This window comes from Convolutriloba macropyga, chromosome 7, assembly GCF_964194025.1.
Source record: "Convolutriloba macropyga chromosome 7, txConMacr16.3, whole genome shotgun sequence".
In the NCBI taxonomy this organism is placed as follows: domain Eukaryota; kingdom Metazoa; phylum Xenacoelomorpha; order Acoela; family Convolutidae; genus Convolutriloba; species Convolutriloba macropyga.
The window spans coordinates 42,515,907-42,529,547 of NC_134474.1; the positions used below are offsets into that span (position 1 = coordinate 42,515,907).

At 37.0% G+C, this 13,641-nt stretch overlaps 2 protein-coding genes and 1 non-coding gene across 3 annotated transcripts in view; 2 read left to right on the top strand and 1 right to left on the bottom strand.

Moving 5' to 3' along the window:
• The window catches only part of LOC142342881 (aldehyde dehydrogenase 1A1-like), a 30,255-nt gene extending 22,431 nt beyond the window's left edge, over window positions 1-7,824 (top strand). Inside the window, exon 3 of the mRNA XM_075394528.1 lies at window positions 7,651-7,824. Coding sequence (XP_075250643.1) covers window positions 7,651-7,809 — 159 coding nt within the window. The 3' untranslated portion in view covers window positions 7,810-7,824. The remainder of the gene's footprint in view (window positions 1-7,650) is intronic.
• LOC142342880 (cyclin-dependent kinase 1-like) overlaps window positions 1,342-13,641 on the top strand; it is a 418,971-nt gene continuing 406,671 nt past the window's right edge. The window contains exon 1 of the mRNA XM_075394526.1: window positions 1,342-1,363. The gene's annotated coding sequence lies outside the window, so the exon portion shown is untranslated. The remainder of the gene's footprint in view (window positions 1,364-13,641) is intronic.
• On the bottom strand, window positions 8,448-8,520 carry Trnat-agu (transfer RNA threonine (anticodon AGU)). Its single transcript has one exon. It is a non-coding gene; the product is annotated as a tRNA-Thr (tRNA).

Consider the following 13,641-nt stretch of genomic DNA (forward strand, 5'->3'; position numbering starts at 1 on the left):
TGAAGTGGCTTGGTTCCGGGGTGCCTCCATTGATGGTTTCGGGCTATGTTTAGCTGTTTCTTGAGGGTCAATTTTTGCAGGTTCACTGCAGTGTTTGCAAATGATGTTTGGATGGTGATTGTTAGTTGACAGGCCGCTGCATTTGATATGCATATATGTGCCGCAACCGTAGCACCAAACTCAACCTCCTCGGAGGTGAATAGAACACTTAGACCAATGGGTTTGAGTATCTGACATTGTCAAGGGGAGTCTGATCACAGAGTGTAGGTTATTGATAAAGATGAATATAACTATTCATAAAATTCATTGGAAAAGGATATCACACTATGCAGATACAAGGTAAACAAATGTTTGCTGTAGAAAGAGAAATGAATACCGACTGAAAGAAAACTTGCTGAAAAAATCTGGTGAAATGATTAAAGGAACTGTGTGGAATTTGAAGAAAATGGTGCAGAGACCAATTTATGTAGTATATTTTCCTGTTAACAAGTTTATTATCTGGCGAGGCAATTATTTTATGTGAGACGTCAATGAGGGGTTGGAATTGATAACATATGATATCCAAGAGAACTTGGCAGCATTCAATGAAGTGAGAGCAGGAGTAGTGGTGATCATTGAATCCTGCGACAATGCATACTGATCTCAAATTGAGGGGAGGATACTGGTTGACTACATTGAGGAAATCGATAAGGTTATCTCCGCGATATGAGTTGATGGTTGCTCCGACTGCGCTGTCTTCAATGTATTTTGTTCTGGATGTACCAATACTAAATCTTCTGCATTCCTGGGCAGGAAATTGTCTAATCACTTGCAAAAAATATGAAAAAGTATCGTCTGGTTCACGCATGTTCAATCAGATTCAAGTCACGCGCAAACACAGGAGCACACTCACAGACACAAAGCTTAGACATTGATATATCCATATACACTAGATAAATATATATGAAGTGCGCATGTGTAGGAACTGAACCTGGTGGTTAGATGAGCACAAATCCCAGAGAGCTCAAATCCCGGGGATTGTAGACCCCAGAGAGCACCAACAGCATGCAGGAGCACTGAGAGAACACAGAGCAAGGCACAGCGAATCACTGAGGGCAAAACTTCACGAGCTGGTTTCTAAAATCCCTTAAGGGCGCTGAACCACATATACAGGCAAATCATGAGCATAACGTATCTATTTAATAAGTTTATCGGAACAATTAGGCTAGACAGCAAGGAATATAGCTACGCTGACTTTATGTCCTACCTGAGAACAAAAGTCGACTTCGGTCTTCTAAGGAGCTCCATCCACTGTATCAGAGGTGCTAAATACTAGCTATGTTTGTTGTGATTTAGCGTATTTGTTGCGATAAACTTATTAAATAGCTCCTGATTGTGAATATTTGCTGTTGTGTCAGAGGCCGGATGTTGTTTGGGTAGCGCCAGTTACCGGGGATTTTAGATTCTGGCGGAAGAAACCTGTGTGCTTTATATTCGAATATTGCAAACGGTGTAGTTTTTTAACGAACACCGAAGTCCCGATTTCCGACATCAAACTTTCGGCGCAAGAGTTCTTCGCAATTGTTTGAGATTTTATTTCATTAGGTTATTGTCTCAGTCAACCTTTGGCGCGAGAATTCTTCGCATTTGTTCGACTGATTTATTCTTTTTGTAGTTATTTATTTAGACAATAGGATTTAGATAATTCGTTTGTTCAGGACTTATTCAGCGCTTACTGCAGTCTTCGGACTGTATTTATTTGTCCCAAGCAATGGCGGCTTTTTCCCCGCCGCCTCCCCAATCCGATCCGCCATGCACTATGTGCATGGGGGTATGTACAGAACAAAAACGCGTTATCTGTATTCGATGTAAATCCAAATGTGTTCATGGATCTTGACTTGGAATTGCTCAGACAACAAATTGCATTGGAATGACATTTTGGCCTTGTCCGAGCTGTTTGCCAACTTTTACAACAGATTTATCAGCCCATGATCAAATATCGGCTCTTGAAGTTAAATTAGAAAAATCAGACTAGCTGGTTTCTGAATTTCCATCACTGAAGCTGGACATAATTTCTTAGAAACCGGATTAACCGTATCTTTGAGCTCTTTCAGTATTTGGACTGAGAGCGCTGCTAGCAATCGTATTTCAAAGAAATGGAAAGCTGAGGGAAATGACATCATGTTTTACTGACGAATTGGCTCAAGACAGAAAAACACGTTTTGCAGAGGGCACAAATATTAATCATCAGATGATAGTCAGTGCAATATAAATGCCACCGAAAAGACATCTCTACATTGGCCGTTTAAGCAAATCTGTCTCTACCGATGATATAAGAGAGTCCTGCAAGAACAAGGGAGTTGATCTACTGTGTATCCGTGAAATTTCTAGAGAAGAATCTTGTCTGAAATCTTTCTACTGTGTTTTCAAATTCGATAATGATCGAGTTGAATCTTCCGATTTCTTGCCAGAAAATGTTTAGTTTTCACTGCTTAGTTTAAATCAGAAAGCGAGGGAGTGGTTGGCCTCCTTTCATACATGACTATCTAATTTCAAATCAGTCAGTGCCCGTGTAAATGTTTTTGTACATAATGCAAGAGCGGTTTGCAATAAATTCTTGCAAATAAGAGATCTTTTTGCAGCTAATGATTTTAACCTTATACTTTAAGCAGAAACTTGGATCAAAGATAACTCAAATGATATGTTTTTTCTCCAGAATTGTTGCCCAAATCATTATTTTTACTTCATTACAAACAGAAAAGAAAAATGGCGGAGGATTAACGGTGTTCTATGATGGAACTTTACGTGTCGGTATTTTTTGAAACAAGTGTTAAACAAATGCTGTGGCTTTTCTTAAATTTACGCTGGGCAAGCCGGTTTATCTTTTGGTTTGTATATACCGACGATCAAATACCAATGTTCGCGTGTTATATTTTTTGAGGAGAAAGTGCTGCTGTTCAAAAATTTACTTATGTTAGATTATATCAAAATTTGCTTCAAGAAATTGAATTTTTTTTGGATAAATTTGCAACAGCAAGTTACTGTGCCTACTCACTAAAGTGGTTGAATTTTAGGTTATGACATCAGACCAGGAAGTTGAAGTATCAGAAGTTCTTGTAAGTTTCGTTACAAGCTCTGATCATGGAGTTGTGCGCTTCAAAAGCATTCAAAAGCACGAGAATTTAGCTATAAAGAAGGCCTCGTGCAATAAATAGCAAAGTTTTGACGTCGTAGCGTTTGCAGAAAATGCTTTTGCGCCGATCGACAGAGATAATCCTGAAAATGTTTGGAACTGACTTTTAATGAACGAAATGAGTTATATCGATAAGAAAGAATCCTCCTCTGAAAACTTAATGTCTGCACAAAACGTAAGTTTTCTTCCTTTGACGATGAGCTAAGAACAATGATGAGATCGAGAAGAAAGTTTAAGATAGTACAGAGGGAATGGAAATTCTCAAGCCAAAAGCCGGTTTCTTAAATCAGTTTTCGAGTTTTTTAGGCTGTTTACCAAAAAGAAAAGTGAATACCTCGAAAAGTGTGTTTCTAGTGAAAGTAAGCGTGTTAGGTGTTCTGTGCTGAAGGAACTCTTAGGAAAAAATAATGTCCTGCCGTAGTCACTAGGGGAGCCTGAATGTCTAGCAAAGAAGTTTAATGCTTTCTCTGTTACAGACCGTATTAGTTTCACTACCTCTATCGAATGGTCTAAAAGTAAATGATTCTTCTACAAATAACCTGGAAACTTTTTGGGTTTGCACACTGAGAGATTTGTAATTACTTCCACCAAAAATTGCGAACAGTTCGGCCCCAAGTGCTGTAATACCAATTAGGTTATGTAAAAGTGTTGTGATAAACTCCCCGGACTACTTCCTTGTGTTAATTAATTTAACTCTCCATACAGGATACTTTCCAAATCATTTCAAACAAGGCGTCATAAGGCGGCGCATAAAGAAGTGTAACCTTGATCCTGAATGATCGAGTTGCCGCCTTATGGCAAATCTAAGATTCCCATGAAAATATGTTTTTCAGCAAATTCATTTATATCTGGAATCTAATAACCTGACGAGCAAGTAGTGCATTTTGTTTCTCGCATTCAACGGAAACGGCTTTGCTGAATTTTTTGTGTTTTTTGTTATCTGGACGAGTCGGGTTCCGTGATGAATATTGGGTTAGACTTGTCCGTAGCGTTTGATATTATTGATCATCAGTTTTTAGTTGAAATATAAGCGAAAAGGATGGTGGTGCAATCTTTGGTGTTATTAATTATTAAAGTTTCTTTCGAATCTTTCGCAAGAAGTTATCATAAATTATTGTGCTACTGGAGATGTTAAGGTGAAGACGGATGTGCCATAAGGATGGGTTCTTGGTCCTTTACTTTTTTCCTGTTACTTGCTGCCTTTAGAAGATACGCTGAAAGAACTGAGAATAAACATTTTTCTACGCAGATGATACCGTTCTTTATTTTGTATTTGGTTTGACCCACAGTCAATGCATTTTTGTTGATATTTTACCTTGATTCAACGTTGGTTCAGAATTGCAAAATTGAAATTGAATGCGGATAAGAGTGAGTATATGGTTATTCTTAAATGCAAAATTGTTTTACTTGGTTTTTTATGTCTGCCAGAAGATGGTGACTATACTGAACAGGTGAAAGTTCTATTTTGTTATATTGATTGTCAACTTACTCTGCAACGACATGTCAACTTTGTTTGATTGATTTCATTTTTTTATCGTAAAGTGTGGGCAATTCGAGATCAAGTTAAAAGATCAGTCCTAATTGGGCTAATTAGAGTTTTAGTGTTATCACGTGTTGACGACTGTATTTCGCTTTATTATAATCTGCCAAACTTTTTGTTAGCAAAACTTCAGGGAATAATGAACTCTGCCGCATGTTTGATTTTTCGATTGTCACCTTCAACACCAACCTCGTCGTACCTGAAGCAGCTACACTGGTTGGCAATTAGCCAAGGCATTGTGTTCAAAATCTCACTGTTTGCGCATCTCTTTGTACAGCAGACTGCAGACTAACACTATTTTTATCGGAACTAATGAAACGAAACACGATGGTTACAAGGTCTTTTTTGTGAGTTTTTTTTAGTCGAAAATGGTGCAATTCGACATGTTTTCCCGTCATTTGTCGAGATTTTGTTTGACAAGTCTAGAATTTCCGTGTATTCAAGTTGATGAATTCATTTTGAAAGACTTAATTACTTTTTATGATAATTTTATGAGCTATATGTTTTGGTACTGCAAATTTGACACGAAAAATATACTAATTCTTGCTATTCACGTTTTTTGAGTTTCCTCGGCCTAGAGTGTCATGGAACGTCCTATAGGGTTTGATGATAGGTTACTGCATGGTTTCTAATAGAAATTGAATGGTTTTAAGATTTTAATATCAAAAATTTTTGGCAGTTTCTATTTAAAAATTTTTGTCTTTAGTATTTCTCTCCCCATTGGCGAGGAACCTCTCTAGGGTTTGCTACTATGTTACGTAATGGATATTAGGGGTAATGGAAGTGTTATCTTTATTTTAATGGCACGAATTTTAGCAGTTTTTAAAAATTTTGTATTCAAATTTTCTGAAAACTATGGTCAAGTTTATCGATCTTCGTGCCAACGGAACTTTTAATGGCTTGAAATTGGGTTACTTGATAACCTCTTGAGTCAATGAAATGGTTCTTTAGAAATTAGTATCACAAATTCTAGCGACATTTCATTAATCAATTTTACTGACCAATGGCTTTTTTAGGTCCTGCCGATGCAATGCTGGACAGACTTCAGAGACAAAAGTGGTTTTGGACATTTAATAATAGCAAAAGTAAAAAATTTTAAATGCTCAATTTTCTTATTTGTCATTTTTCTATTATATCTGTCGTAATTGGCGAATACACCTCTTTCAGGGATTGTGCGTGGGTTAATGGGTATTTTTAGATGGATCAATATTGGCCTGCAGTTTAAACGCCTAAAGATTTTCTGGATTGGTTATAATGTTCGTTAAGTTTGTTTGATTATTTGTTTCTAAATTTTTGTTATTGTTCTTTTTCAATGGCATTGTTCAATTTATTTTCTGGCCAGGTACAGGAAATCTAAGTCTTTCCTTCAATCCTTTGGTTTGTATTTCGGATTTTTTTCTGTTTTGTTTTTTAGAGCAAATTTGTTCATGACTTGAATTTTGACTGCTTTCATTTCGAACATTTACCTCTGTTTTTGACTGTTGACATCTGTTTTCGAACATTGGACATCAACAGTAGATTAGTTTTTAATGTATATTAATCGAGAACTGCTAATGTTATTTAGAAAAGGCTTAGTTTGTAATGTACAGTATTTAAGAACTGATGGTAATATTCAAGGTGAAAAGTTCATTTTGAGAATTTTTGATCCCATATAAGTCCGTCCCCCCAATCTATCTAATCTAACTCCCCCCCAACTAGCTCCCCACGCCCCCCTCCACCCCACATACCCATATCGCCCACAACGAATACCCTCCCACAACTTAACCGCCGGCACTTTCACTATTATTTTTCACACTGTACATGCCTTTTTGTTTCTTTCGTTTTTCTGAAATAGGTAGGGTTGAAAGAGTTTTTTTATACGACTCTTCTAGTCGTTTCCGGTATTCTACTGGCTAGGTTTTTAATGCTGAATTTTTGCTGGGCCGTTTTTCCGCTTTCCTTCTGAAGTAGTAGTTAAGGCTTTTAAGGTATCGCCTCAAGGTTGTTAAGTCCGAATCTGAATATCTGAGCTGATCATGTTTTTTATATAGTTTTTAGATTGTCATTGGACTGATGTTATAATTTTTTCCAGTTATTTCAGTTTGAGCAGTTGGAAGTAATCCTTCAGGTGCATTTATTATCGTAGTTGTTTTTATTGGCGAAGAAACTCCAGTACAGATCGCTAATTTTCCTTTTGTTCATTCCACTTCCAAAATTACAAAGTTTTGTTGATGTTCGATTTTGTTCGATGGAAGTAATTTTCGTTGGATTTTAACGGCCGGTTTTGTTTCAATTTGTATTCTCCTCGACAATATTGTCTTGTTTTGTCGTTGCATGCTTTTTCGAATGTAATTGGAATGTCATACTTGGAATTTATTAGTGATAAAAAGAGAAGCAGGTCGTGCATCTCTACATGGAGACTAAGAGATAGTAATTTAAGTTTTAATAGTCTCTCTTTGTAACGCTGAATGGAGGGAAGAATCCACCTTGATACCACTGCTCGCACTCTTTCAGATTTCGTAGGTTTGTGTTGTTTGGGAGCCATGCCTGCGAGCAATACGTAATGATAGGAAGGAACAATGATTGGAAAACTTCTTCCCGATTTCTGATTGATTTCAATTGCTCTCACTCCGAAACAAAGTTTGTTGTTCAAACACCACCAATTGTTAGAGCTACAATGACAAGGCCCCCTGATAGACGAGTGGTTAATGCTTCTGTCGAGATGATGGAATCGGACTTATGAGGTTGGGTTTCCAAGCCTACATTTGTCTGATGTTTTGCGCTTTTTATCTAGGCGACAGCCCCTGAATTATATTGCCCCGCCTGTTCTTCTAGAGCATTTTTTCTGTCGTTAGTCGGTTTATTTTTGTTGATCTTTTTGTTGACCTGATCTAACTGAAGTTGTTCTGATGAACACGACTCAAAAATGTCTTTATATTTCCTTTTCTCTTGTTAACAGGCATTCGAAATTGGATCTACATGGCGCTCTATAGACGCTTCAAAGCGTGGACTGATGCTTTTAAAATTGGCAGATTTATTCGAGCGGGATGTGAACTATATGGCTGAATTGGAAACAGCGGACTGCGGGAAGTTGCTTCAGGACTCTATTGGTCAGTAGAACTAAAATTATGTTTAGAAGTAAATAAGTTGCGCTTTTCGGCGTCTCTTCTGTCTCTATGTGACTGCAGTTTAAATTTTTGTTGATATTGTTTGAATGTCTATCAAAACTAGGACCTGACTTTTTTTTAAGACACACAACCCCCCCCCCCCCCCCCCCCCCAAAAAAAAAATACGTTATGCACCCGGAAGTTGGAAGTTTCAAAGCATGGGCAATTACATAGTAAATCATTTTGTTAAAGTTTACCACGTGCTGTTGGAGTGAAAATAGTATGTAGCCACAAAACTGGTGGGTGACACGCCATGACGATCCTTATTTGACGATCCGACTTTTATTGATAATCTTTTTTGCTAAGTTTAATAAAGCGTGCTGTGTCAGTAGTTGACTGGATTCCGTCACACCCCAAATACTTGTATGCACTACTATATGATATCAATAGTACTGTAATAGGAAGACTACAACTAAAATAGGGAGATTACAATAGTAATAGGGAGATTACAATAGTACTGTAATAGGGAGACTACAACTAAAAAATTTCAATTTTTTTATGGTGTAAAAACATCAATTATAGATGGTTATATTGTCATGATGGTTGTCTTGAAAGTTAAAGTTCTTGACTTCTTTGTCAAGTTGGCAAAAGGTCCTGGGTGGATTTGAACCACCGATCTCCTTTTTACTAGACAGGCGCTTTAACCGCTAAGCCACAGGACCTTGAGAAAGCCAGAATTATGTTAATTTAATGAATTTTAAATTTGAAAAATCAAGACGTTTGTGTTTTCGAGAAAGCCACCCCTGGTCGCTTTGCAAACATTTCTTTTGTTAGTCGTCAGCATCATATAAGTTAGAAAAGTTATGTTAGGTAACGCGATTCAACTTCTTGGCTGTCCGGTGTATTTCACTTTTTCATATTTGCCATTTTGAAGTGTTACTTAGTTCATGGTACATTGGATAGCTGAATAATATAGGATACCGTTTCTAATTCAGTTTAGAATAATCAGGCTGTATAAATTGCCTCGGTCTATGGACTTCGGTAGCTGATCCGCTGACAATTAGTCCTTAATTTTGCTATATACTCTGATCATGGAGTTGTGCACTTCAAAAGCATTCAAAAGCACAAGAATTTAGCTATAAAGAAGGCCTCGTGCAGTAAATAGCAAAGTTTTGACGTGGTAGCGTTTGCAGAAAATGTTTTGCGCCGATCGACAGAGATAATTCTGAGAATGTTTGGAACTGACTTTTAATGAACGAAATGAGTTATGTCGTTAAGAAAGAATCCTCCTCTGAAAACTTAATGTCTGCCAAAACTTAAGTGTTCTTCCTTTGACGATGAGCTAAGAACGATGATGAGATCGAGAAGAAAGTTTGAGATAGTACCGAGGGAATGGAAATTCTCAAGCCAAAAGCCGGTTTCTTAAATCAGTTTTCGAGTTTTTTGAGCTGTTTACCGAAAAGAAAAGTGAATACCTCGAAGTGTGTTTCTAGTGAAAGTAAGCGTGTTAGGTGTTCTGTGCTGAAGGAACTCTTAGGAAAAAATAATGTCCTGCCGTAGTCACTCGGGGAGCCTGAATGTCGAGCAAAGAAGTTAAATGCTTTCTTTGTTACAGACCGTATTAGTTTCACTACCTCTATCGAATGGTCTAAAAGTAAATGATTCTTCTACAAATAACCTGGAAACTTTTTGGGTTTGCACACTGAGAGATTTGTAATTACTTCCACCAAAAATTGCGAACAGTTCGGCCCCAAGTGCTGTAATACCAACAAGGTTATATAAAATTGTTGTGATAAACTCCCCGGACTCTTTCCTGGTGTTAATTAATTTGACTCTCCATACAGGATACTTTCCAATTCATTTCAAACAAGGCGTCATAAGGCCGCGCATAAAGAAGTGTAACCTTGATCCTGAATGGTCGAGTTGCCGCCTTATGGCCAATCTAAGATTCCCATGAAAATATGTTTTTGACCAAATTCATTTATCTGGAATCTAATAACCTGACGAGCAAGTAGTGCATTTTGTTTCTCGCATTCAACGGAAACGGCTTTGCTGATTTTTTTGTGTTCTTTGTTATCTGGACGAGTCGGGTTCCGTGATGAATATTGGGTTAGACTTGTCCGTAGCGTTTGATATTATTGATCATCAGTTTTTAGTTGAAATATAAGCGAAAAGGATTGGTGGTGCAATCTTTGGTGTTACTAATTATTAAAGTTTATCTTTCGAATCTTTCGCAAGAAGTTATCATAAATTATTGTGCTACTGGAGATGTTAAGGTTAAGACGGATGTGCCATAAGGATGGGTTCGTGGTCCTTTACTTTTTTCCTGTTACTTGCTGCCTTTAGAAGATACGCTGAAAGAACTGAGAATAAACTTTTTTCTACGCAGATGATACCGTTCTTTATTTTGTATTTGGTTTGACCCACAGTCAATGCATTTTTGTTGATATTTTACCTTGATTCAACGTTGGTTCAGAATTGCAAAATTGAAATTGAATGCGGATAAGAGTGAGTATATGGTTATTCTTAAATGTAAAATTGTTTTACTTGGTTTTTATGTCTGCCAGAAGATGGTGACTATACTGAACAGGTGAAAGTTCTATTTTGTTATATTGATTGTCAACTTACTCTGCAACGACATGTCAACTTTGTTTGATCGATTTTATTTTTTTATCGTAAAGTGTGGGCAATTCGAGATCAAGTTAAAAGATCAGTCCTAATTGGGTTAATTAGAGTTTTAGTGTTATCACGTGTTGACTACTGTATTTCGCTTTATTATAATCTGCCAGACTTTTTGTTAGCAAAACTTCAGGGAATAATGAACTCTGCCGCATGTTTGTTTTTTCGATTGTCACCTTCAACACCAACCTCGTCGTACCTGAAGCAGCTACACTGGTTGGCAATTAGCCAAGGCATTGTGTTCAAAATCCCACTGTTTGCGCATCTCTTCGTACATCAGACTGCAAGCTACCACTATTTTTATCGGAACTAATGAAACGGAACACGATGGTTACAAGGTCTTTTTTGTGAGTTTTTTTTAGTCGAAAATGGTGCAATTTGACATGTTTTCCCGTCATTTGTCGAGATTTTGTTTGACAAGTCTAGAATTTCCGTTTATTCAAGTTGATGAATTCCTTTTGAAAGACTTAATTACTTTTTACTATAATTTTATGAGCTATATGTTTTGGTACTGCAAATTTGACACGAAAAATATATATTAATTTTTGCTATTTTTTTCACGTTTTTTTTAGTTTCCTCGGCCTAGAGTGTCATGTTCTCTAGGGTTTGATGATAGGTTACTGCATGGTTTCTAATAGAAATTGAATGTTTTTTAAGATTTTAATATCAGAAGTTTTTGGCAGTTTCTTTTCAAAAATTTTTGTCTTTAGTATTTCTCTCCCCATTGGCGAGGAACCTCTCTAGGGTTTGCTACTATGTTACGTAATGGATGTTAGGGGTAATGGAAGTGTTATCTTTATTTTAATGGCACGAATTTTAGCAATTTTTAAAAATTTTGTATTCAAATTTTCTGAAAACTATAATGGTCAAGTTTATCGATCTTCGTGCCAACGGAACTTTTAATGGCTTGAAATTGGGTTACTTGATAACCTCTTGAGTCAATGAAATGGTTCTTGAGAAATTAGTATCACAAATTCTAGCTACATTTCATTAATCAAATTTACTGCCCAATGGCTTTTTAGGCCCTGCCGATGCAATACTGGACAGACTTCAGAGACAAAAGTGGTTTTGGACATTTAATAATAGCAAAAGTAAAAAATTTTAAATGCTCAATTTTCTTATTTGTCATTTTTCTATTTCATCTGTCGTAATTGGCGAATACACCTCTTTGAGGGATTGTGCGTGGGTTAATGGGTATATTTAGATGGATCAATATTGGCCTGCAGTTTAAACGGTTAAAGACTTTCTGGATTGGTTATAATGTTCGTTAAGTTTGTTTGATTATTTGTTTCTAAATTTTTGTTATTGTTCTTTTTCAATGGCATTGTTCAATTTATTTTCTGGCCAGGTACAGGAAATCTAAGTCTTTCATTCAATCCTTTGGTTTGTATTTCGGAATTTTTTCTGTTGTTTTTTTAGAGCAAATTTGTTCATGACTTGAATTTTGACTTCTTTCATGTCGAACATTTGCCTCTGTTTTTGACTGTTGACATCTGTTTTCGAACATTGGACATCAACAGTAGATTAGTTTGTAATGTATAGTAATTGAGAACTGCTAATGTTATTCAAGGTGAAGAGGTCACTTTGAGATCATTCGATCCTATATAAGTCACCCTAACTTATCGATACTACAGGCCCCCACCTACCTATCTACACCGCCCACCTACCTATCTACCTTCACCCCCCACAACCTTTTGAACCCCCACCCACCCACCTACCTAAGGTTAGGTTAGAGACCATAATGCACAACGTTTCGAGTAGTTTCCCGTATTCTACCGGCTATGTTTTTAGCTGGAGTATGAATTGAAATTTGACTTGGTTTAGAACAAAACCCCAGACCTACCCCCCCCCCCTACCAACCCACATTTCTACCCCAAATTTGATTTTTTTCACACTATTTATTGCTTCTTTCTTTTTTTTCATTTCTGAGAAAGGTAGGGTTAGATAATTTTTTATTTGCATGACTTTCCGGAAACGAATTAGTCGTTTCCGGTATTCTAACGGCTGAAGTCATGAGTTGAACTTTTGACTGTTTTTGAACATTAACTTTTTTTAGGGAGTTGACTTCTGTTTTTGTACAATGGACTTTAGAAAAGGCTTAGTTTGTAATGTAGAGTATTTAAGAACTGATGGTAATATTCAAGGTGAAAAGTTCATTTTGAGAATTTTTGATCCCATATAAGTCCGTCCCTCCAATCTATCTAATCTAACCCCCTCCCCCCCCCAACTAGCTCCCCACGCCCCCCTCCACCCCACATACCCATATCGCCCCCCACGAAGACCCTCCCACAACTTAACCGCCGGCACTTTCACTATTTTTTTTTCACACTGTACATGGCTTTTTGTTTCTTTCGTTTTTCTGAAATAGGTAGGGTTGAAAGAGTTTTTTTGTACGACCCTTCGAGTCGTTTCCGGTATTCTACCGGCTAGGTTTTTAATGCTGAATTTTTGCTTGGCCGTTTTTCCGCTTTCCTTCTGAAGTAGTAGTTAAGGCTTTTAAGGTATCGGCTCAAGGTTGTTAAGTCCTAATCTGAATATCTGAGTTCATCATGTTTTTTAGATAGTTTTTAGATTGCCATTGGACTGATGTTTATTATAATTTTCTTCCAGTTATTGCAGTTTCAGCAGTTGGAAATGATCCTTCAGGTGCATTTATGATCGTAGTTGTTTTTATTGGCGAAGAAACTCCAGTACAGATCGCTAATTTTCCTTTTGTTCATTTCACTTCCAAAATTACAAAGTTTTGTTGATGTTCGATTTTGTTCGATAGAAGTAATTTTCGTCGGATTTTAACGGCCGGTTTTGTTTCAATTTGTATTCTCCTCCACAATATTGTCTTGTTTTGTTGCCTGCTTTTTCGAAGCAGGTCGTGCATCTCTACATGGAGACTAAGAGATAGTAATTTAAGTTTTAATAGTCTCTCTTTGTAACGCTGAATGGAGAGAAGAATCCACCTTGATACCACTGCTTGCACTCTTTCAGATTTCATAGGTTTGTGTTGTTTGGGAGTCATGCCTGCGAGCAATACGTAATGATAGGAAGGAACAATGATTGGAAAACTTCTTCTTGATTTTTGATTGATTTGAATTGCTCACTCCGAAATAAAGTTTGTTGTTCAAACACCACCAATTGTTAGAGCTACAATGACAAGGCCCCCTGATAGA